Source organism: Thunnus thynnus, chromosome 8, assembly GCF_963924715.1.
Source record: "Thunnus thynnus chromosome 8, fThuThy2.1, whole genome shotgun sequence".
Taxonomy (NCBI): Eukaryota; Metazoa; Chordata; class Actinopteri; order Scombriformes; family Scombridae; genus Thunnus; species Thunnus thynnus.
In genome coordinates this window covers 1,114,377-1,135,589 of record NC_089524.1, presented here as the reverse complement: position 1 = coordinate 1,135,589, position 21,213 = coordinate 1,114,377, and the positions used below count along the sequence as shown (strand labels likewise).

Genomic DNA, 21,213 nt, shown 5'->3' with positions numbered 1-21,213 from the left:
CACTCATTCAGTATACAGCAGGTTTAAATGTTTAGTGTGTTCATAATAGAAAAGTGACAAAATTGACTTTTGGTTTATTTTTGTGTGTGCTATTGATGGATAATATTCTCCCACAATGCAATGCACAAAACAAATTGAGGGAGCTACAGTACTCACAGCTGTGGCAGGTTCTGAAGAATGATGGCAGTGTACACACAATATATAAAAAATATCCCTCTTAATACTATTTATATACAGTAAATCTCATACATTAATTGGAAAAGTGTGTAGATCTATTGGATAGTTGCTTGTAATTACTTTCAGATAATGTTTATATAAGGTAATGATTATCAAAAGCATGTTTTTGTAAGCCATTTTCGCATGATCCTATTTTTTGTACAGTATCAAACCAATATTTTTTACCAGGAATTTACTGTAATAGATGAGATAATCACATACAATTAAAGCCTAAAGCTCTCAAGATACTATTAATGGGTGTTAAAGGAGGATAATTTGAATACAATTTTACATATTTTTTTTGTGTTTTACATCCAGAAATTTGTGCTTTGATGGGACAGTCTTAAGGATAAATTGGATAATTCTATGAATTTACAAAAGAATACTGTATAAAACAATTATTTACATTAGGTAATTTTAAGGTATTTCTGCAATGTTTTTCATTTTTTTGTGCACATTTATAAATTTATTTAGCATTCTAGCAATATTTTATATTTTTTTGGTTTTTATTTTACAACAGTTGGACTGTAAAAATGCAGATAATGTCTACAGTAAATATCTGTATTTTAAAAAAAAATCTTTGTAGAATAACTAACTTTTTTTACCGTTATTTGAAGGTAAGTGTTTTTTACTTTTTAAACTTTTTTTAAAAACTTTTTTTTACATCAAATTTAAAGTAAAAACAGAAAGTTGCCTTAATTTTACATTCAGTAATAGTAAAAAATCCTATAATATTCCATTATATTAATTTACAGATTACAGCCTTTATTTTATGGTGAATATTTTTAGTAAAAATAATTTACTGTGTTTTTATGGCATTTACACTTAATGTAGAAAAAACAAAAAAAACTGTAAAATAATATAAATTTCTGTGAAATAACTTTTTTTTTTTTACAATGTAATGTGATCTAAAAGGACTTATATGTAATATTTGATCAAAATATAATTTTTTTCTATTTCTACTCTTTTTTTTCTTTTGATGACGTGTCTGTGACGCTGATGGATGTGAAGGTGAGGAGGAGGAGGAGGAGGATGAGGAGGAGGATGATGAGATGCCAGGATGCCAGGATGGAAGCTGAACATAAACTTCCGGTTATGTTTATGGCCTTCAAAATAAAATATCAAATGAATGAAATATGTACGGTTTCAACAGCAAGAGACAATTTTTTGATTGTTTGAATTGTGCTGTGAATTACACATATAATATTTATCAACTTAAAAGATAATTTTGCAAGTCAAGAAAGTCACAATTTGTCGTAAAACTGTCAAAGTTTAAGATTGTGAAAATACATAATTAGCAAGACTACACACCCAAAAGTTGCATTAGTGATGTCATAACTTTCCACAAACGTTAACGCGATGCCTGTGTGTTTCGAGTCTTGCTTGTTCTTTTGCTTCCTGGCTGATAAAAGGACAAAGAATCGCTGGATAAAACAGGTAAGATACATGTTGGCGTTATTATGGATCCCACTGCTTTTCTTGACAAGACACGGCCTACTCTGCCGCTGACTGGCTTACTGCTTAATGCTTCATTTTTAAAACAGGTTACTTTTTGTGGTGATACAAATTGACAAACATCATATGTGTAATTCATGGCACAATTCAAACAGGATCAAAAAATTATTTGTCTCTCGCCATCAACTACTGTACATATTTTTTCTGAAATAAGGTCCCATGGTGGTCCAGCGGTATCAGTGCGGTCTCTTAACAACCAAAACAACCATATTCATACTCTCTCTCTCTCTGTCTTTTTATATGAATGTATATTTGATACAGTTGTTTGAATTTTTAAGCCAAAAATGAATGTTTAACACCGTTTGAGTTCTTTAGATCAGTGGTTCCCAACCTTTTTGACCTGTGACCCCTCGTTGCGTTGTCAACTAGTTAAATGAAAGAGGACTTGTTATTAATTACAGATCGGAGATGAAAGGAAAACCAACATTAAGTGTCTCAGTAAGGTGTTGGGCCACCACATGCTGCCAGAACAGCTTTAGTGCTCCTTGTTATTGATTCTACAGTTTCTGAACTCTTCTGGAGGGATGAACATCCAAAAGGTATTTCCTCATTTGCTGCTTTGACACATCAGTCCAAAATCTCTCACAGGTGTCCAGCTGGGTTGAGATTTGGTGACTGTGAAGGTGATTCACATCATTTAATACTCATCAAACCATTCATTGTCATCCTAGAAGAGACCACTCCCATCAGGATAGAAATGTTTCATCACAGGACAAAGGTGATGACTCACAACTACTTTGTATTGATTAGCAGTGACCGTTCCCTCTAAGGGGACAAGTGGACCCAAACCATCTGTATATTATAATATTCCTTAAATGTATCATTGTTTTATTTTATTTAAATAAGATAAAATACAGTAATTCATAATAAATAAAGCAAACATTTGAGGAAAGTTTTAAAAAGTGTGTAAGAAATATGTTTATTTTTCTTTTGTCCTATCCCGTCCTTCACTTTGCGACCCCTTAGATTAATCCAGTGACTCCTCGGGGTCCCGACCCCCAGGTTGGGAACCACTGCTTTAGGTTTGTAGAAAATAGGCTTTTATTCTGAAAATATACCAAAAAAACCGGAGCGGAAGTCTTGCTCGGAGCATAGAAAGGAGGTGATGGTGATGGAGGGAGGAGGAGGAGAAGGAGGAAGAGGAGGGCTGATGTGTGCTGATCAGCAGCAGGTCTGATGATGATGATGGTGATGATGATGCTGTGAGTCAGAGAGCGGAGGGTTCAGGATGCTCAAAGCCGCTCCGGAGTAGACAAACCCCGCACACAGACTGAGAGGATCCGCGGAGACACGGTGAGTCCACACCGGCCACATCACCGACACACACGCCGACACTCAGGCTCCGTCAGCGGGGAGCGGAGAGACAGCTGCCCGGCGCCGCATCTCCACAGTCGGTCTGATTTCTGCGACCGGCTCACTGATGGAAATAGCCCCGACCGGCTCGGTGCCTCCGGGGCTATTTCCATCAGTGTGTGTGTGTGTGCGCGCACACACACACACACACGCACTTAGTAGCACTTAAGCTACTGGGTGCGCGTGCCCGCTTGTGCGCGTGCCCGCCCCATCCTTACTATCAAGCGGAGTCAGACTGATTAACATGATGTGAGGAGATAATGAGAGTCTGCAGCTGATTGAAACAAGAACAAAGCAGCAGGTCAGCTGTGTGTGTGTGTTTGTGTGTGTGTGTGTGTGTGTGTGTGTGTGTGTGTTTGTGTGTGTGTGTGTTTGTGTGTGTGTGTGTGTGTGTGTGTGTGTGTTGCATTAAAATGTTGAGTGTCGTGACGCCAGAGAGCACCACAGTCTGTTACTGCAGTCAAATATTATCAACAGAGTCAACAGGAATATTAGAGGGTTTTAGAAAATGACGGTAAAATACATAAAGTAACAGTATTATAGGAATATTAGTTTATATGTATATACAATAAATCATATAAGAAGAAGCAAGAATATTAGTGTTAAATAAAACAAGTCACCATAACAGTGTGATGTACTGTATCTGTATGTATGTATATACAGTATATTTACACCTTTCAAACCTTGGTGAGTTACATTTAATTAAATTATTTGTAGACATGAAAAAACAATAACCCATAATGCCAGAAAGGGGCAAAAAGGTTGTGCTGATGTGATTTTAAAAAATGACTTATAAAGACACATTTTACCAAAATAAGAAAACAAACAAATAACATCTAAATCTGAAGTTTATCAAAGAAGTGAAAATATACTTTATATGCATTAATGTGCAACGCATAAAAAAGGGTGGATGGAAACAAACCTTATGTTTAACACATCTCTGAGCTGATCTGAGGACAGATTTGTAGATGAGTTGATGTGAAATATGACAGAAATCTATAGACAGTTTTCCTCCCTGTGTTGTTCAGTCTGGTTGAAGAGGAACTCTGGTTGGTTTTCAGAACGAACGATTCATTTGGACCAGTGACGGAAGAAGTACTCAGATCCTTTACTGTAGTAGAAGTACCAATACAACGATGTAAAAATACTCCATTACAAGTAAAAGTCCAGCAAGAAAAATCCTACTACAGTAAAAGTACATAAGTATTATGAGCTTGATGTAGTTAATTATTGCAGTAAAAGTATCATTTTTTTGTATTAACTGAAAGTTGTTTTTTAAAAAACTGATATTCAGACCTTCTTGCTGTGTTTACTTTAGTCTTGTTTTGTTGTAAAGATTATTACATGTCCAGTGTCGTCAGTACAAATGTTATTTACATTTTTATAAAAGTTCAACTCTGTCAAAATGGTCTACAGTTGGTCAAAGAGGTTAATTTGTGTGTCAGAGTTCACCAGAGTTGAGTTCTGTGTGGATTTCCACTGATCATAAAGTCATAATCAGAGCAGAACAGACAGACTGAAGGGTTGAAGATGAAGAGAAGAATATAAAAGGTGGAGATGATCAGTGAGAGAGAGAATAAAGTGAGAAGTTTTAAGTGAAGGTGTGAAATAGCAGCAGCCTGTCATAGCACGCCATACACACACACACACGCGCGCACGCACGCATGCACGCACACACCCACACACACACACACACACACACGCACACACACACACAAACAGTGTTTTGTCTCCAGCTCTGATAAAGCCTGGATCCCCCTGGACCTGCAGCCTCCCAGCAGAAAACATCACAGTGTGTGTGTGTGTGTGTGTTTGTGTGTGTGTGTGTGTGTGTGTGTGTGTGTGTGTGTGTGTGTGTGTGTGTGTGTGTGTGATCTGTCTGCTTTTTATTTCAGTCTGAAGTTCTGATTTTAGACTCCTGCGACTGTTCCCACAAACTCTCCTCACATGACCAACTTGTATTAAATCTCTGGTTTCAGCCTGATAACAGTCGCCTGTTAATGAGGAGCTGAACGTTCCTAAAGATTTCCTCATTAGCATCATCGACGCCTCTATAACGTCGATATAAGGCGACCTGCTTCGCCCACAGAACGCTTATAAAGACAGACGTGACGTCACCCGTTGGTTTGCATAAACTGTACTAACGGCAGGTATCAGAATCAAGTAACATCGACCATCAGGAGCAATTTGAGGTTCAGTTTCTTGCCCGAGGACACATCAACATGCGGACAGGAGGAGTCGGCGATCGAACCACCGACCTTCTGATTAGTGGACGACCTGCTCTTCCTCCTGAGCCACAGCCACCCTGTTCGATATTTAGGATTTAAAATCTGGATGATTATGTCGATGCTCTCTGAGCGGGACCACAAAAGCTAATAGCTTCACAAGCTAACGTTAGGCAGCCGACGGTGTTGCTAAACATTAACATTTAGCAACACCGTAAACATTTTAGCCTTGAGGTTAACGTTAGCTAGCATACTACTACTGACAGATATTAAGACTGAAAGTTAAAATCTCACCTCCAGTTCTCCCCAAACACTTATTCATCCAAACTCGTTGAACCTCCTGCTTTTGTTTTTTCTCACTGCAGAACTTTACTAAAGCAAGTTGTTGCACCTTCTTTTGTTTATATCTGTTTCCCCATGAGATGAGATCATGTGAGGTGGTGCGTTGCTCCCTCTCGCACGATAATCTTAATAATATCCTGTAGTGTGTGATGCAACATTATTTTCAAATCTTGTAGTGTGTTTGCATGTTTGAGATGACAGAGAAGAACAGCTGTGAAGATTCTCCTTATCTCCTGTAGTCTGAGCCTGAGAGCAGCAGGTGAGCTAACTGTCAATCACAGCTGTCAATCAACACCCGCATGACAGACAGTAAAGCTACTAAGTCTTTAAATCTTATTAACAGAGCAGTAATTTCCAAAATGACCACCAGTATAGTTATAGAGAGCCTGAATGTAGAGATTGAGACCAGAATGACTCACTGAAAACAATGATTGAGAGAGAAGTTGAGGCTTTTTGAACGGTTGGAGCAACTAGCGGCTTATTTAAGATGCTTCAGACTCAAGACGTGAAGCTGCTGATTGGTTCTGCTCCGTTTGTGGGCGAGTTTCAATCACAACAATATTCCCAAAGAGTAAACTGCATATCAGGAAACTGGCAGCATGATGATGAAGAACAAGTTTGTTTCAGTTTATATTTTAGTTGATCATATTTAAACTCTAAATTCATTCAGATGAAGACTCGATCATTTCAGACCAGATGAGTGTTTTTCTGTGACGAAAGTCAGATCGTCTGCTCATGACTCGTATAACTTGTGAATTTTGTTCCTGCCTCAAAGAAAGTTCTAATAAACGCCAGGTGAACGCCACAAATTCTCTGAAATCACTCGTTGGTGCCTTTTAAGAATGAATCTGTTTGTATGAGAGCATCTTGCATGAAGCCAGAACTACAGCTGCAACGATATATATATAGAATATTCAGTCAATGCAGCTTCTCAGATGTGAGAATTTGAAGCTTTTATGTGTCAACATGATAGTAAACTGAATATCTTTGGATTTTGGACTGTCAATCAGACTTAAAAGCCGTGAGCGTTAAGAAATTACAACAGGCTTTTTTCTCTTTTATATTTTATAGACATTTTATAGACAATACAATTACTGGAGAAAATAATCATCAGATTAATCGATAATGAAATAATCATCAGTTGCAGCCCTATTAAGAAGTAAATTTGTTCAGTGTTCTGATGTTTCATGAAGATTAGATTTTTAGTCCTAAATATTTATTCTTATTTTCAGCCTTTTAATCTTGTATGAGGCAGACAGTTAATGATGATTATAATCATATATTTCTTTTTAAACTCAGTGCAGTCTCAGTTTTGGTTCAATTCAAATTTTTCCTTCTGTACTTGTGATGAAACCAGATTTATTTCTGTGGGTTCAGTCGGTGGTGTTTTCCCTGCTGCCTGCCTCCGCACAGGAAGTGACCTCAGATGATGTGGGCAGGAAGTAACCATGACGACGGCCCTGCCGATGATGACATGTTTGCACTCCCCTCCGAGCGTATAAATCTCTGCTGTCTGTCTCTGTCACCGGCTCTCCTCCGGGCCCTGTCACCATGGCAACACACACACACACACACACACACATACACACACACACGAAGAACATTCAGAGGCTCCCATGGTTACATCAAGAAACACAAAGGATGCTATCAGGAGGCAGGTGTGTGTGTGTGTGTGTGTGTGTGTGTGTGTGTGTGTGTGTGTGTTGTACAGATTGATTAAGGAGCTGCTGATTAGTCACTGCTCTAAATTTGTCGTTGAGATAAGAAGTGGTGACGTCAGCGGGAGAAGCTGCTCTGACAGCAGATCTGAAATTTCTATCTGCAGTTTCATATTTCTGTCATGTTAACAAAAGCATCATGAGTTGAGGTAGCAAGTTCAGTCTGGAAGACATTTCTATCCACTAGTCTTAATGTACATTTTACAACGTCACATAAAAAGGAAAAATTAAACACCAACTTTACAGTAAATCCTACAGAGCTGCTAAAAGATCTTGTGCTCACAGGATGTTTTGCCCACAAGATAACTTGTGCCAACTAGATGGATCTAATATCTTCTGCGCAAAAGTGAAAGTCAAGTCAAGTTAATTTTATTTGTATAGTCCAGTATCATAAATCACAAATTTGCCTTAAGAGGCTTTACAGTCTGTACAGCAATACAGTATCCTGTCCTTAGACATTCAAATAAGGAAAAACTCCCTAAAAACCCCTTTAAGAAAGCTGAGGAAGAGCAACAGAGAAGGGATCTGCGGGATGGGCAGACAGGAAATAGATGTGTGTACGGAACACAACCCAAATTACAGAAGTACAGCATGAACAAACAGGATGACACAAATATAATGGATTTATAATATATATGAAGAATGTGATGAAGAGGATGCCGAGGATGAATAAAGATCCCCTCCATACATGTTTTAATAAATGTAAAAAAACACCCTGTTTGAAATAGCGATTTATGTCAAATATATTTTTCCACAAAAAAAGTTCAATAACCTTGTTAAAACCAGCCTGTATATAAAGATTGACGAAGCGAGGTGTGATGTCACATGTTGGTTTCATTGGAGCCGGTTTGAAGCCCAGAGGTGCAGCTGTTGGTCAATTGAAGCCTTGACCTTCCAAATAAGGAGTGCAGGTTGTTGCCTTTCACGCTCTGGGAACACGCCCCACTACCTCTGAGCCAAGCTAACGCCAGCTTACTGGGAACACTGATTGCTGCACACTTGGGCTAACGTTAGCTCATGGAAGGTTATGAAAGCTAGCCTTCTTTGATTCCTTTTTGTTCAGAGTGTTATGACATTCTGCATCCTCTGTTGGCATGGTAACGCTGATGCAGCACGGAAGGACTTGCTCAGCAAAATTGTGAATATTGCTGGAATAATAAACGGCACTAAGCAAGACAGCCTTACTGACATCTACCAAACCTGGTCCGTGTCAAAGACTGAAAACCTGCTACTGCACTCACAACACCCTGTTCAGTGAGCTTCAGCCCCTCCCATCAGGCCCACGTCTTCAGGCCTCCAGCTGCAAAAGTAACAGAGCGAGAAATTCCTTTATCCCATCAGCCATCGCTCTCTATAACACACAGCAGCACAAAGAGGGCGGGTGTGTATGTCCTGCACATAAAAACTCCTCGTACTCACAGCAGTACTGTAGTCAGTGCTGCACAGTGGAAAGTATGGTATTGTGTATATTTCTGGGCTGCATTGTGTCTTCTCTCACATTGAATCTTTGTACTCCAGGAGCACTGCTGGGCGCTGTTGTGTAGTAGTTTAGTGTATTTTATAAAGGATGTGTGCCATGTGTGGACTATGTCCTGGATTGCCTTTTTCTTCTTAGTGTGTATGTTTCTTTTATTGTGTTTGTTGTGGAATAATAATAAAGTTAATCTCAGTTAAACTCAGTTAATTCTACACTGAGTGGTGGTCAGTCGCCCTCCAGTTCTTTGTTACATTTTTAAAAATATGCAAGGAGGGAGTTAGCAGAATTTGAGTGTGTAATTAGCCTTTAATAGGGGTAACTGGGCAGCCTAATGGTTAAGGAGAATACCACATAACCACCACCGCCATGGTTTGATTTCTGGCTAGGGGACCTTGTCTATTTGTCTTTGTTCCCTTCTATCTCTAGAAGCTTTATGTTATTATTAGGCGTTCTGCTTTGGAAACGGTTCATTTCAGTTGACAGTGATTGATTTCTCAGTTTGTCTTGATTTGAATCCTTATTTTTTAAAATACAAAGTTCTTTGGATTTTATATCATATAATTCCCAGCAGGTCTGTGTGTGAGTAATGCTTGTAATGTTGCTTCTATTTTTCAGTTTAAAATGTTGAAGGTGAATGATGAGAAATCATTAATGTTTTCGAAACTAAATATAATATTGTGCGTCAGAGTGTGATATGCCTTGTGTTGGTGTTAAACTCCTCAGCCTCTCTGGGTTTTATCAGCTCTCCTCTTTAATGAGATGCAAAGCTGTAATCAATGCTCGTTAGTCATTCTGGGGGGAACGCAGCTCGGCATGCTGGGAAACTCCCCAAGGCCTTTGTTATATCTTTTTTGATTCATTCCCATTCATCACATTATCTCTGAACACACTCTGAGAGTTCAGAGAGGACGGCTGCAGTGTCCACGTGTTTTACATCACTGAAGATTTAAATGTCACGGAGCAACAGCTGCACCACAAACACTCATCACAGCAGTAATTATTCATCACTCACTGTCTTCCTACAGAAACCATTTCTGATCATATTTACAGCCTACAGCTTAAAACACAAGTCTTTTTTAGAGTTTATAGAGTACAATAGACTGGAACATTATATACTATCCCAGTCAGTACATTTGTCTGCACCTTAACCCTTCAATTTCCAACCCATAAGTGTTTTATACTGGGAGGGAAGTTTTTATTAATAGAATCACAGCTGTCAGCTAATCTGGACCAAAATGTTGAACCAAACTGTTTTACCTGCTTAACAGAACCATGTAACTTGAACCAAACAGTCACTAATTTTGAACTGTTTTAGCTGCTAAACAGAAACATTACTAAGTCTAAAAGTGGCTAAATGAGATGTTAGCTAGCATTAACAAACTTCAGCTAACCCGAATCAAACAGTCGCTAAAATGAATTGTTAGCTAACATCAAACAAAATGTTTTAGCTGCTAAACAGAACCGTTTAAGACTTCAAAAACCAAAAAGGTTGGAAACCACTAGTTTCATCTTCAACAATGTGTTGTATTTTAAAAGCTTGTTATATTATCCATTGTGTAAAATCTTCATCTGAAAAGTAACTAAAGCTAAATAAATGTAGTGGAGTAGAAAGTACAATATTTCCCTCTGAAATGTAGTGGAATGGAAGTATAAAGTAGCATCACATGGAAATACTCATCTCAAAGTTACCTCAAAGTTGTACTTTTTACTATACTACAGTATTTGAGTAAATGTACGTATTTTCCACCAATGGTTTGTTTCCGTGCGCACAACGAAAATGTAGTTTAACTTCGTTAAAATAACGGCAGCTGCTGTAGTGGAGAGGAACGCCCTGCGAGCTGAATGGTTACAGCACATGCAACATAACCACAACGTCCCTAGTTTGAATTTGGTTGGAGACTCCTGTTGTTTTTCAGAAAGATTGTTGAAAGAAAAGCTGAACGAGAGATTGAGATTGAGTTGTAGAAGCTAGTGAACCGTTGGCTGGTGGTCCTGATAACAGTGGATACTGAGACACGCAACAGGCGGACTGGACTGCAGCCTGGAGCACTGACACTCTCAGTAATTACAGTTCATGCTCATTGAGATGGAGATGATCTGCATTTGAAGCAGGTTGGGCGTCCGGCTGAAGGACTCTGCTGCCTCTCTCACAATACAAACACCAGAGTGGTTTTCATTTACCAGTTACTGTTGATGGCACTCAGACTAATTACATTTAGATCATTTGTGTGTTTCCGCTTGAACATGTCGTGTGATCGGATTTTCTGCTCATTAACTACATTCCCTTTCACCCTGGCTTTTACAGCGTTTGTAGATATTTACTATTTTTTCATCTTATTTAGTTATTATCAGTATTTACAGTATTTTCCACATCGATTATATTCCACGAGATGTGGTGCAATTGTAAAACAACAATTCTTTAAAATACCCTTAATTTGCCTCAGAAAACACACCTGAAAAAATAACTCTAAAGTAACAAATAGCCCAAGTAGTTATATAACTTTACCCTTTATACACTCATTTGGAATATTTGACAAAGCCATTAATAATTACTTTAAGGTGTGATTAAGGTTGGGATGTTGGTTTTATGTTAAAGCTCTGAAATAATTTTACTGATTTCAAGAGTTTCATAGTCAGTATTCAGGTATTTAAATCAGCAGCGCAGAACTTTTGTTTCTCCCTTCTGGCAGTGAGAGTAATTACAAAAACACTGTCAACATGTGGTTATGTCGTAGGCTCTGCCGTAGCCTACTCCATCGCTACTGTTGCGACAGTAAAATGGTGGATAAATTGTTTTGAGCATCACACAACCCCGGCGAAATGACTCGGTCCGATAACATTTGGAAAGTCTAGAAGAGCTGCATGATTAAATTATTTTCTCCCTGTTCAAGTTAGCAGAGAGCTAAACTGGAAGTTAGCTGGCTTGGCTGGCGGAAGTCTCTGGTGAGCATGCTCTATGGTTACTGAAAATATTGGTGCTAATTCCCAAATAGGCTTTACTGGGATTAACTAACCACATATTGGGAATCTAAATGTTACTTTCTCGCCCGGAAAAGTATTAAAATTTAATAAAGTGACAAATTAACAGTCCTACAGTGAAAATTACAACAGCCATCATCATCATCATGGTGCAAAATGCATTCTGGGAAACTTTGGCACTACCGGTGCACCAGCGCGGGAATGTCGCCACAGACATCAGATTTAAAAACTCTGTATACTGAGAAATACAGAGAGATTTATCTGGCAATGAGAGGCTTAATCAACACTGTGTGAACTCGTTCGGCAAGGTCTTGAATGTAATGGATGTTTATTTATATGTAAAAGTCTCACACTATAGCTTTAATAGGTTAGTCCCTGCATGGTTAATCTCTAAATAATGGTTTATTTTATAGTGAGTGCTTTTATGAGTTATCAGTGAAGCTTTAAGGGTTTTTAATGGGTAAAGACCCTTAAAATGTGCCAAATAGCAGGAATTAATAAAAACTAAAGTGGGTCTCAAAAAGATCATTTTGAGGTTAAAAAACTAAGGGATGGCTTAGTATTTTAAAAAAAAAGCTCTTAAATCATGCAAATAGATTAATACATACATAATCTGTTTATTTATCCATTAATTATCCCCTTAATGTCCTATATATAATATATAATAATATACCTTAATTACATTATTAGAAATGGGTAAAATAATTGTAAGCGCGAAAAAAATAAGACATTCAGTTCAAAATTTACAGAAAATATAATTGTACAGTCAAATGAATAAAGAAAAGTTCTATGGTGGCCAGGCAAACCATTTCTTAAGGGGTGCAGTTGTATTGCAGAATGACACCAAAATTCTGGATACGGGCTTAAAATGACTTCACATTTATTGATCTCTATTTAATCTTCACTATGATTCAGCCTTTCCTTCTCTCGTCTCCTCAGCATACAGGTGATCTACTGAGAGCAGCAGGTGGATTCCAACTCCCAGAATGCCTGAGCAGAGTAATGACTACCGGGTGGTGGTGTTCGGAGCCGGCGGGGTGGGGAAAAGCTCGCTGGTTCTTCGTTTTGTTAAAGGCACCTTCAGAGACACCTACATCCCCACCGTAGAGGACACGTACAGACAGGTGGGACAAGAGTTTTACCTGCACAATGAACAGAGAGAATAACAGACATGTTGAATTATTGACAAGTACTTGTTGTCTCTGCGGTGTCTTTGCAGGTGATCAGCTGTGATAAGAGTGTCTGCACGCTGCAGATCACTGACACAACAGGAAGTCATCAGTTTCCCGCCATGCAGCGCCTGTCCATCTCCAAAGGCCACGCCTTCATCCTGGTCTACTCCATCACCAGCCGCCAATCACTGGAGGAGCTCAAACCCATCTACCAACAGGTCTGAGTCCTCGGTTTAGCAGCAGACTGTGTGATGAAAGAACTGATTTACATTGTGACGTATGACACTGTGGAAGACATAATGAGCAGCTGGTTACACCAACAGAAGAAAATATCTGACTCTGACTCTTCTTCTTTCAACTCTTTTCTTCTTCTTCTGACTCCTATTCCTCTTCGGACTCTTGATTGATTGATTTTTTGTATGGATTAACAGACACAAAAATAAAAATCCAAGGGATAACATGTGAAAGTGGAAACACTTATCTCCAACATGGACCCAAGATGTTAAAAGACAAAGAAACATAAAGAAACACAAAACATTCAACATCAAGACTAAACAATACAATCCTGAAATCTAAAAACACATCACCACAATAAAAAATAATAATGTCCACATCAGAATACGAAGACAATTTTATAACTAAAGTAACGATTAAAGTAACGATTCATTATAAATCTGTGACTCTGTTCCATAAATAAGTCCTGACCTGACTTCTATAAGCTCCTCTCGTTTTAACATCTGGATGTTTAGATGTCGGCTCCACAACATGGCGGCAGCATAAAAAAGGAACTTCTACATTATTGACTGAAGGCTCTTTACATAATGAATGAAACAGATGAGCAGAAACAGAATGAAACTCTACAAAATGAAACATGAGGATTTAATGGAGATTCATGAGAGTAAAATTGAAGGTTACATTTTTGTAGATATTAACTTTTATTTTAATGGCATTCAATGACTATATTTTCAACATAAAAGTGGTTCAGCATGATCTCCTGGACAGATTTCTTGGCAAAAGCAATTAAAAAGTGAAATCCTTTACATGAGGGTTTACAAGTGAGTTGTCATCATAGTGATGGACAACACAGACTCGTCTATATGTAACTAGGGCTGCAACTAATGATTATTTTCATTGTTGATTCATTTGTCCATTATTTTCTTGATTAGTCAATTAGTTGTTTGGTCCATAAAATGTCAGAAAATGGTGAAAAATGTTGATCACTGTTCCCCAAAGCCCACGATGGAGTTGATTAATTGATTAATTGTTGCAGTTCTATATTTGACTTGTACAGGTGAAACATAAGAGCAGAGAACCACAGAATGCCCAAAGCAAAATGCAATGAAGTACAATGGAAACAGACTTGAGTGAATGCATAATGATAGTGGATGGAAATACACAATAATTTACATTTTCTTTTCTGGAAATCAGCTAGTGTCAACAAACAGGTTGTAGAAGAGTTATTGAAGTAAAGTCAAACCTTCCATAAACTTTGTCTTGTTTTAAATGATGGACAGGATTGACAAGATTTTTATCTGCTACATCATGACTGTTGCCAAGAAATTCTGTTTAGAATTTCACTTTTCTAAAACCAGATCTTACAAAGTGCTTTACAAAAATTTAGATACATTATTAATTTATAGAAAACAACATTTATAGAAACCTTCCAGACATACTGACTGACTTGATCTCATGTCTTCCAGGTTCTGGCCATCAAGGGCAACATGGAGTCCATTCCCATCATGCTCGTGGGCAACAAGAGTGACGAGACAGCCCAGCGTGAAGTGGACTCGAAGGAGGGCGAGGCTCAGGCCGGTGCCTGGAAATGTGCCTTCATGGAGACGTCGGCCAAGATGAACTCCAACGTGAAGGAACTGTTCCAGGAGCTGCTGGCACTGGAGAAGAAGAGGGACATGAGCCTGAGCATCGACGGGAAGCGGTCGGGAAAACAGAAACGAGCCGACAAGCTGAAGGGGAAGTGCAGCATCATGTAGATTGAGTGGTGGCGGTGGCGGCAGCAGAGGACTCGCTGTAGAGATGTGGAAACTACAGAGGAGGCAGGAGGAGGGAAGTCATACAGACTCCTCCTCCCGTCTTTCCCCGGGTCTCCATCACTGAGGAGGCTTCTTCTTCAGTAGCTCTTCTCCTTCGTCTGTCTGAACACTGAAGCCCAGAGGAACAAAATGATGAGAACGACTGAATATAGAAACTGGAATATTTGTATCAGGGCCTCAGGCTCCTCGTGGCCCTGAACTGGATTGTATATGTGGCCCCAAATTACTCTTTTACACACCCAACCACTGTCACTGTTAACAATCATACCAACAATATGAGAACAAAGGAATGCTTCACTGATTTTATTGTGAATGTTGGGCCAAAACCTGAATGTAACCCAGATTATAGAGGCAAAAAACCCCCCAGTCAAATACACAAAGTATTGACGGAAATTTTTTATGCTTAGTCTCTCTGATATGTACCACAATATCCAGCATCCATTTCAAACACTGAGTTCTTCAAACGCCTAAAATGAGACTCAAACCTGGTCTTTATTTGTGTCTTTAAGACCTGACTGAACCTGACCCGAAGTTACATTGCATTCATTACTGTCCGGTAGCTTGAAACACAATAGAGTCACACAGACCGTTAGACTGTCAGTTTGAGCACTCCTATGCTTCAGTTAACATGAAACCCTCCTGGTTGAATCATCAGAACAAAAGATGAACAACTGTGTCGGAAAATACCTAATAACAAGGTTTTTGGGGCAAGAAACAGCCAATCACAGAGCTTTTTTTATGTCGTGTGTCGGTAATGGCCAGCAGAAGTTTAAGATTACAAACTGATTTTACAATCTGGAGATTAAATCAGTTCACTTTTAATTTCTGGGTCACTTTAAGTGAATTCAGTAACCATGGTGACGCATTTTATTTACAACTTTAACTTCATTACACTCTAATTTTCGCCCATGGCTTCTTCTCCATGACAACAGCAGCTGAGGCTCATAGGTATTGTAGTATTCTCACGGACAAAACATGATTTGTCAGAAAGGAAGTGTAAATACTGTGAACTGGTGTCAGAATATAAACTTGTAGGATCATCACATCATCCAGGAGAGTCCTGAGTTTCTGTGTTCAGTAACATCGAGGAGATCGTTTGAAGAAATATTTGAAATGAGAATACAGAATGAGAAACTCCCTTCAGGAACCAGCGATTCCTCACACTTCACATCTCTATCGCTACGATCTCTTTGTGCTTTGCAAAAGACCACATGAAACAATGATGCTGTCAGAAAGTGAGAGAAATTTACATTAAAAAATAACCAAACCTGAACTCAAAAACTTGCTATTATGTCCAGGCCTTTTGGGTTTGGGTGTGGTAGGTACCAGATAAGATGCAACCCCAACACTATGAAACAAACAGCTTCACCATGCAGCCAGTGTCCTCATGGCTAATAATTTAGCATGCTAAAGTTTACCTGTGTTGGAGGAAGCCTAATGTTTGTCTAAAAAATGTCCAATCACAATACTGCATGTACTGTTTTAATGGAGGACTAATTAAACAAAGGCCACTCTTTTGACAAAGCATCATGAATTTCTTCATTTTATCTCAGTACAAAAGATTTGTTTTCTCTTTATATGGATCTGGGCTATGTTAAGCTAGGCTAAACACTGCTTGGACTTATGTCTGTACTGGAAGAAAAGATATGAAACTTATATCCATGATATAGCATGTATTGTTCTAACAGAGGACAAATTAAACAATGGCCACTTTTATAACACTGAAAAGCATCCGTTGCATGATTTTATTCGTGAATGTCCTCATTTTAATCTGTCCAACTAGCAAGCAGTTAGCAGCTACGTTTGCCTGTTTTCTATTGGGGGGAGTATTTTCCATCAAAACAGAAGCTGTTGGGAGCAGTTAATGCTTGTCACGTTGCTCAAGGAAATATGCTGATTTAAGTTTTATTTCTTAATGTAGAGCTGCAAAAACATCACAGCTACACCTTTCAGCATTTTTGTGGCCATTTTTCTGTCACTATTTTTCTTTTTCAGCTATTTTTGGCACCCTATGTCGTTATGTTTAAAGCACATAAAATATAATGTCCACATTTTTAACCCTGCTCACAAAGCTCTTTTTTCCTACCAGGGGAACCAGGTGTAAATGAGAAACAAATTTGAGATTCAGAGGTCTGGAATCAAATTAGCAAATTAGCGGTGCCTCTTAGCTCAAACATAAACCCCAAAGCAAATGGCAGCAGAAAAACTGTTTGAGGAATGCAAAACTATGAAACAAAAATGTCATATTTATCTTAATTTTTCTTTCTTACTTTAGATTAAAGTGTTTAATAGGATAGCCAAAGATACATTCATTTGCCCATTCATTTGAAAACCCCAACCCCTTAAAGCACCTTAATTTGCAAAGCCTTTAATTATCAAATGAAGTAGACTATAAGGAGTACATGACTTCCCCTTCTTTACATCTTTTTGTCTGTCTGTCTGCCTACATACCAAATCTGTCTGACGTCATCTTATTTCAAAGAAGTAAAAACCTTTAAATAACATTACATGTACCCCTTAATTGGTACCTTTTTAAAAGAACCTTAATTTATCAAATTCTGACAAACATGAGAATAATTAATGGATAACTTTATCAAATGTAATTTGTTAATGGATTATATGCATGGATTAAGAATTAAGGGGTTTTAATGGGTAACACCTGTAAAAATTGACCAAAAACCATTAAAATTTGCCTAGAATTTTCACCTTAAATGAAAAAACACGGCCTTTTATAGTATAAATTACAGGTTTCATGGTTTTTGGCCCATTTTAATATGGTAATTCTTGCATATACCCCATTAAAAATACATTACATCCATTAATTATCCCCTTAAAATTCTATTAAAAACACCTTTGTTACATCATTAATAATGGGCACATAAATGGAATTTGACGGTAAAGAAATTAAAGGACTTGGCTTCACAGAGATACTGCACATGTTTGCATGCTAACATATTAGCCTCAAAGTCAGCTTCCCAACAAGTCTACTTTATGTCCACCTCCAGTTCCCATATGTGGAGACTGAAAAACAGTGAAGTATTCCTTTATTTAATAAGGTAGTAACATTTCCATGATGATCCTTCTCCTTGGTTGTTGTGACCGTAAACATCAGGATGTTTTCTATCTGGATCTGGCTCTGCTTGCTGCTGTCATCAGAGGAACACCTCCATACATGAACACACTCAGCTCAGCATTTCCTGCGGCAGCTCTCCTGTTGACAGTCTGAATAGCTGACAAACTGCAAACGCTCTCACATTAACGCACCAGGAAACTTTAAAAAAGGCTTTGATGATTTCCACAAGCACAAGCCGGCCTGTCACTCTGTCTTCATCTGTCAGAGGCTCCGGAGAAAACATCCGTTAGCATAAAGGAGTAGCTGCTGATAGCTGCCAGCAGAGGAAGCACGCAGCTGAAACTGGAAGTGTATATATGATCCTCTTGTTTTCTGTCTTCTCCCTAGTTGGATATCAGCTCATAGCTTTGCTAGCGTTTCTTCATCAAAGATTTGGTCCAGGTTGTGTTTAGCTGTAGCCCCAGTTTGTGCCTCAGAGATAACCATAAGTTTCTCTAAAAGATAATTAATCTGCAATGTTTGAAAAACCCAGAGGCTCATTTAAAATCACTTCCTGCTGTTCTGACAGTATTTCCAGAATCCCTAAAGACTCTTCGAACCATCTGGATAAAAAAAACATTTAGTTCGCTGCATGATAAGAAAGATTTTTAACACGTTTCCCAAATTGTGACTCTGTTTCCTATCCAGTTAGCTGATAGGCTGCCATCTTTGTTTTGATAGACAAAGAGAGGAGCAACTTGGGGAAAAAACCTGTCTTATGATTCAGCAGGTGAAACATTTTGTCATCCAGGTGGTTCAAAGAGTCTTTGGGGATTCTGGAAATACTGTCGGAACAGCAGGAAGTGTCTTTAAACGAGCTCTGGGTTTTTCAAACATTGCTGGTTAATTATCTTTAGAGAAACTGATGGTTACCTCTGTGACCCGAATGTCTGCTGATACATGAGAGGCACAAACTGAGGCTATGTCTAGCCTAATTTTGCCTAGCATGTCTCCATCTAAAGATTTGGTCCAGGCTATGTTAAGCTTTTAATCTTGTTCTTTTGGTGGTGCTCGGCTGAGCTAAACATGAACTGCACCTGTTTCCATACTGGCCGCAAAGAGATGAAACTGATGTCCCACTTTTCATTTTAACCGTGGAGAAGAGATTGAAGATTTATTAGTAGATATTTTTACTAAAAAGAGAGTTTCCTAAAATGTACGACTATTGAACTAGCAGGAAAGAGGGCAGCATTATCTAAGCAGTACATTTGAAATGCCTTTCCTACCACCTTACTTGACAGTTTTGTATATTATCCGAACATAAGTGAGCTTAAAACTTTACAAAGCACAAACACAACAAACAAGGCAGATGAGCACATGTGCATCCTGTGTCCTTTTTGAGAGAAAACTCCTCAGATAAACTTCTGTTATCTACACATCTGTGTGTACATGCTGATCACAATTTATGCACTTTTTAAAAATGCTCCTTGTGTTTCTTTTCACTGTAAAAAAGCTTTTTAACATGTTTCGTGTCTGAGACGTCACCGTAGAGAGCCAAAGTCATAATGTCACTTCCTGTCCAGCCTCCATTGCACTAGCTTCTGTAACTAAAGACAATTTGTCATTCATTGTTCCTTTCATCATCCTCCTGAAGAACTGAAACGTTCCTGGAGTTTACTGTCCATATTCTCAGAGCGCTTGGCTCCACTACAGCAGCTGCTGTCAGACATTTCAACCTTTGTGATTTTCACAAAGTTAAACATTTCCATTGTGCGCACAGAAAAAAAACAGTGGTGGAAAGTAAGTTAGTACATTTACTCAAGTACCGTACTTAAGTACAATTTTGAGGTACTTGTACTTTACTTGAGTATTTCCATGTGATGCTACTTTCTACATTTCAGAGGGAAATATTGTACTTTCTACTCCACTACATTTATTTGACAGCTTTAGTTACTTTTCAGATGAAGATTTGACACAATGGATAATATAACAAGCTTTTAAAATACAACACATTGTTAAAGATGAAACCAGTGGTTTCCAACCTTTTTGGCTTAACGTCTTACAAAAAGCAGTGTTTAGTCAGGGTCACATTTCAGATGCCTATGAGTTAACAGCTCCACCAAATAGTGATTTTTCCCTCTAAACTTCTCACATGCTTTCATTTCAATAAATGTTCAAATGATCCAATATTTCAGCAAAAATCAAAGATTAGAGAATCCAAAAACTGAAAACAGATTTGTGTATCAGAACTTTGTTTTTTCTTCTTTCCTCTCCCATTAATCATCTCACGACCCCTCAGATTTATCTGCTGACCCTATGGAGGGCCCCGACCCCTAGGTTGGGAACCACTGGACTAAACTAGCTAACTGTATATAAAATAGCTCCACCTCCAGCAGCTACAACAGTAACATGCTGCTCTAACACTGATGCTTCACTATTAATAATCTAATGATGTCATATATAATAATATATCAGTCAGAGGGACCAAACCACTACTTTTACTGCAATACTTTAACTACATCAATCTCATAATACTTATGTACTTTTACTGCAATACTTTAACTACATCAAGCTCATAATACTTATGTACTTTTACTGCAATACTTTAACTACATCAAGCTCATAATACTTATGTACTTTTACTGTAGTAGGATATGTCATGCAGGACTTTTACTTGTAATGGAGTATTTTTACATTGCTGTATTGGTACTTTTACTGCAGTAAAGGATCTGAATACTTCTTCCACAACTGGAAAAAAAACTACAGCTCCCATCAAAAGAACTACAAGCTCAGCAGTTGGGGTACTTACGTCACTGTAACTTGGTTTCATCCACATCCATAAAACTCTCCTGTGCTTTCTCCTGCAGTCATTGTTGCTGTCTGTAGCTGTAATCTGAGCTGTATAAAGACTTCTATCTGTCCTGCTGTCATTACAGACATGTCTGAACTCGCCGCCATCCCTCGACTCACTCATAGACTCTTCTCCTCTGTCGAACTGTGACATTTAGCCCACAAAGGTCTAGGACTTATGGGAAACGATGTTCATTAAAGGCAGCTAAAAACTTAAATACTGAATAAACAAAGACATTAGATGGTTTTTCAGAAAACTCCCG

General features: G+C 38.3%; 1 protein-coding gene across 1 annotated transcript; it reads left to right on the top strand.

Moving 5' to 3' along the window:
- Nucleotides 1-2,804: 2,804 nt before the first annotated feature.
- Nucleotides 2,805-19,482, top strand: diras1a (DIRAS family, GTP-binding RAS-like 1a). Its single transcript, XM_067596028.1, has 4 exons — nucleotides 2,805-3,024; nucleotides 12,765-12,949; nucleotides 13,045-13,215; nucleotides 14,698-19,482. Exons 2-4 carry the CDS (start codon nucleotides 12,812-12,814, stop codon nucleotides 14,986-14,988), a joined length of 600 nt encoding a protein of 199 aa, XP_067452129.1. The 5' UTR covers nucleotides 2,805-3,024; nucleotides 12,765-12,811; the 3' UTR covers nucleotides 14,989-19,482.
- Nucleotides 19,483-21,213: the final 1,731 nt, after the last annotated feature.

Bases quoted from the DNA above. Each gene is read 5' to 3' on its own strand.
- diras1a (XM_067596028.1), top strand. From the start codon at position 12,812: ATGCCTGAGCAGAGTAATGACTACCGGGTGGTGGTGTTCGGAGCCGGC. The intron at 12,950-13,044 runs GTGGGACAAGAG...GTGTCTTTGCAG, and splicing joins TAGAGGACACGTACAGACAG to GTGATCAGCTGTGATAAGAG. The intron at 13,216-14,697 runs GTCTGAGTCCTC...CATGTCTTCCAG, and splicing joins TCAAACCCATCTACCAACAG to GTTCTGGCCATCAAGGGCAA.